Source organism: Cyprinodon variegatus, unplaced genomic scaffold (genome assembly GCF_000732505.1).
Source record: "Cyprinodon variegatus isolate N-32 unplaced genomic scaffold, C_variegatus-1.0 Scaffold2, whole genome shotgun sequence".
Classification (NCBI taxonomy): Eukaryota; Metazoa; Chordata; class Actinopteri; order Cyprinodontiformes; family Cyprinodontidae; genus Cyprinodon; species Cyprinodon variegatus.
Window position 1 is genome coordinate 567,331 of NW_015150455.1, and position 1,982 is coordinate 569,312.

Here is a 1,982-nt window from a genome sequence, read left to right on the forward strand (position 1 = left end):
ACGTTTATCCAGAAATGCTTAATTTCAGTCTAATTTAAACAGAGCACACTGTTGCAAAAGATGATCCAACTAAAAGTGACTTCCCTTTACTTGACACACCTTTTGTCTGCAGTTAGTTGTATTGTTTAGGCATCTTTTTTTAACAATTGTTTTTCATTCTACTCAACTTTCCTTGCTCTTTGACAATTTACCCTTTTGTCAAAGATCTCTGCTCTCACCCTGGCCATAATACCCTGTGCATGTACAGAACTTATTTTATTTTGTGGTTTAACTAAATACATATTTTGAATTACAGTATAGCTCTATGGAAATAAAGAGAAACACAGAGCTTGAATACATCTCTCTGTGCAACAAATCTACTAAATACTCCAGTTTATCTTTTTCAGTTGAATAATGATTTATTTTTTCAAACTCATTAAGATGCACCTCCTAAAACTTTAACCCAAAAACTGTAGCTTTTTTTGCAGGGCGCCTATAGCAGTTTGCCGGAGGTTCCCGCCCCTCCATGCGCGTATTTCAACATCTCAGCCAATCCTGTCCTCCCAAATAACAAAAAAGTTTACACCAAGTAGCCTATAAGAACTTCTTAAGTTTCTCAACTAACAGAAGAGTATTTTCCTCCAAGGAATCTATTTATGGATTGTTTTGCGGCGGATCTTCAGGTGGATCCTCTCCCTGACTTCTCATGAGCGGGGAGTGAGTTGTCGGAGCCCTCTCTGACCCAAGGTCTTCTCAGGTGGGAGATGTCTGAGGAAAATCTGGGGGAAGAGTCGGGAAGCTCCCCCGTCTCTCCTGTGGACAGCCTGAGCAACAGCGAGGGAGAGCCGGACAAGCAGCCGAAGAGAGGCGGCGGGAGGAAGCGGAGAACCAGCAGGAAAAGCGGGGACGACTCGGACAGTCCCACCCCGGGGAAAAGAGGGAAGAAGTCCGGCAGCAGCAGCCCCCAGTCCTTCGAGGAGCTCCAGTCGCAGCGCGTCATGGCCAACGTCCGGGAGCGACAGAGGACCCAGTCCCTGAACGAGGCGTTCGCGGCCCTGCGGAAGATCATCCCCACATTGCCATCGGACAAACTGAGCAAAATACAGACCCTTAAACTGGCAGCCAGGTACATCGACTTCCTCTGCCAGGTGCTGCAGAGCGACGAGCTGGACTCCAAGATGTCAAGCTGCAGCTATGTGGCTCATGAGAGGCTGAGCTACGCCTTCTCTGTGTGGAGGATGGAGGGCGCCTGGTCCATGTCTACATCTCACTAGCATCTGGAGACTTTTATTTGCCCATAATGGTACGCTTAGGTTTTATTCCCACTTATATGCATGATCCAACCTTACACTGCTTCGGATGATTATGCAATCCAAAATGGTGCATTATAAACCAGAGGTCCAGAGTTTGCAAAGTGCTAAATAATCCCCTTATTTAATCTGCAGGTGACTGCTGAATCTACTTATCAAATTCTGAAGGGACATTCTGGAGTCCAATGCTGGAAACATCGGATCACTCAAGCCGAAGACGACTCTATTTTAAAGCATGGGCCCCCATACTGGTGGGCTCAAATATTGTTGACGACGAATGTTAGATATATATGTTGTTTTTTATTTTTTGCTTTGTTTAATGCGTACATCTGAAATTATTTTTGTTGAAATCAAATGGCATGGCTGACGGCTTACTGTTTGGAACAAACCTGTGCAAAAAAAAAAAAAAAAGAGGGAGAAAGAAAGGAAAGAAGGAAGGAAGCAAAAAAATAAGTCTCAGTATGCATTTATTTATTTATTGGTGAAACCTGTTATCTTGAGAAATAAATCCTGTGTCTGGAATGGAAAATAATAATAAAAAAAATAATAATAAACACATTCCACTTTTTTTTATATATCATTATGTTTTCTGTAAATGTTTGTATATTTTTTGCAATAAAGAAAAAGATGATGGACGATCTTTATTTATATATTTTTTTTCTTCATGTTTTGTTTTCTCATTCTTAAAATAAC

General features: G+C 41.9%; 1 protein-coding gene across 1 annotated transcript; it reads left to right on the plus strand.

The window, feature by feature from the left end:
* The first annotated feature begins 597 nt into the window (after positions 1–597).
* On the plus strand, positions 598–1,693 carry LOC107103781 (twist-related protein 2-like). Its single transcript, XM_015403643.1, has 2 exons — positions 598–1,282; positions 1,425–1,693. The coding sequence occupies exon 1, from the start codon at positions 744–746 to the stop codon at positions 1,251–1,253; it is 510 nt and encodes a 169-aa protein (XP_015259129.1). The 5' UTR covers positions 598–743; the 3' UTR covers positions 1,254–1,282; positions 1,425–1,693.
* The last annotated feature ends 289 nt before the right edge of the window (positions 1,694–1,982 follow it).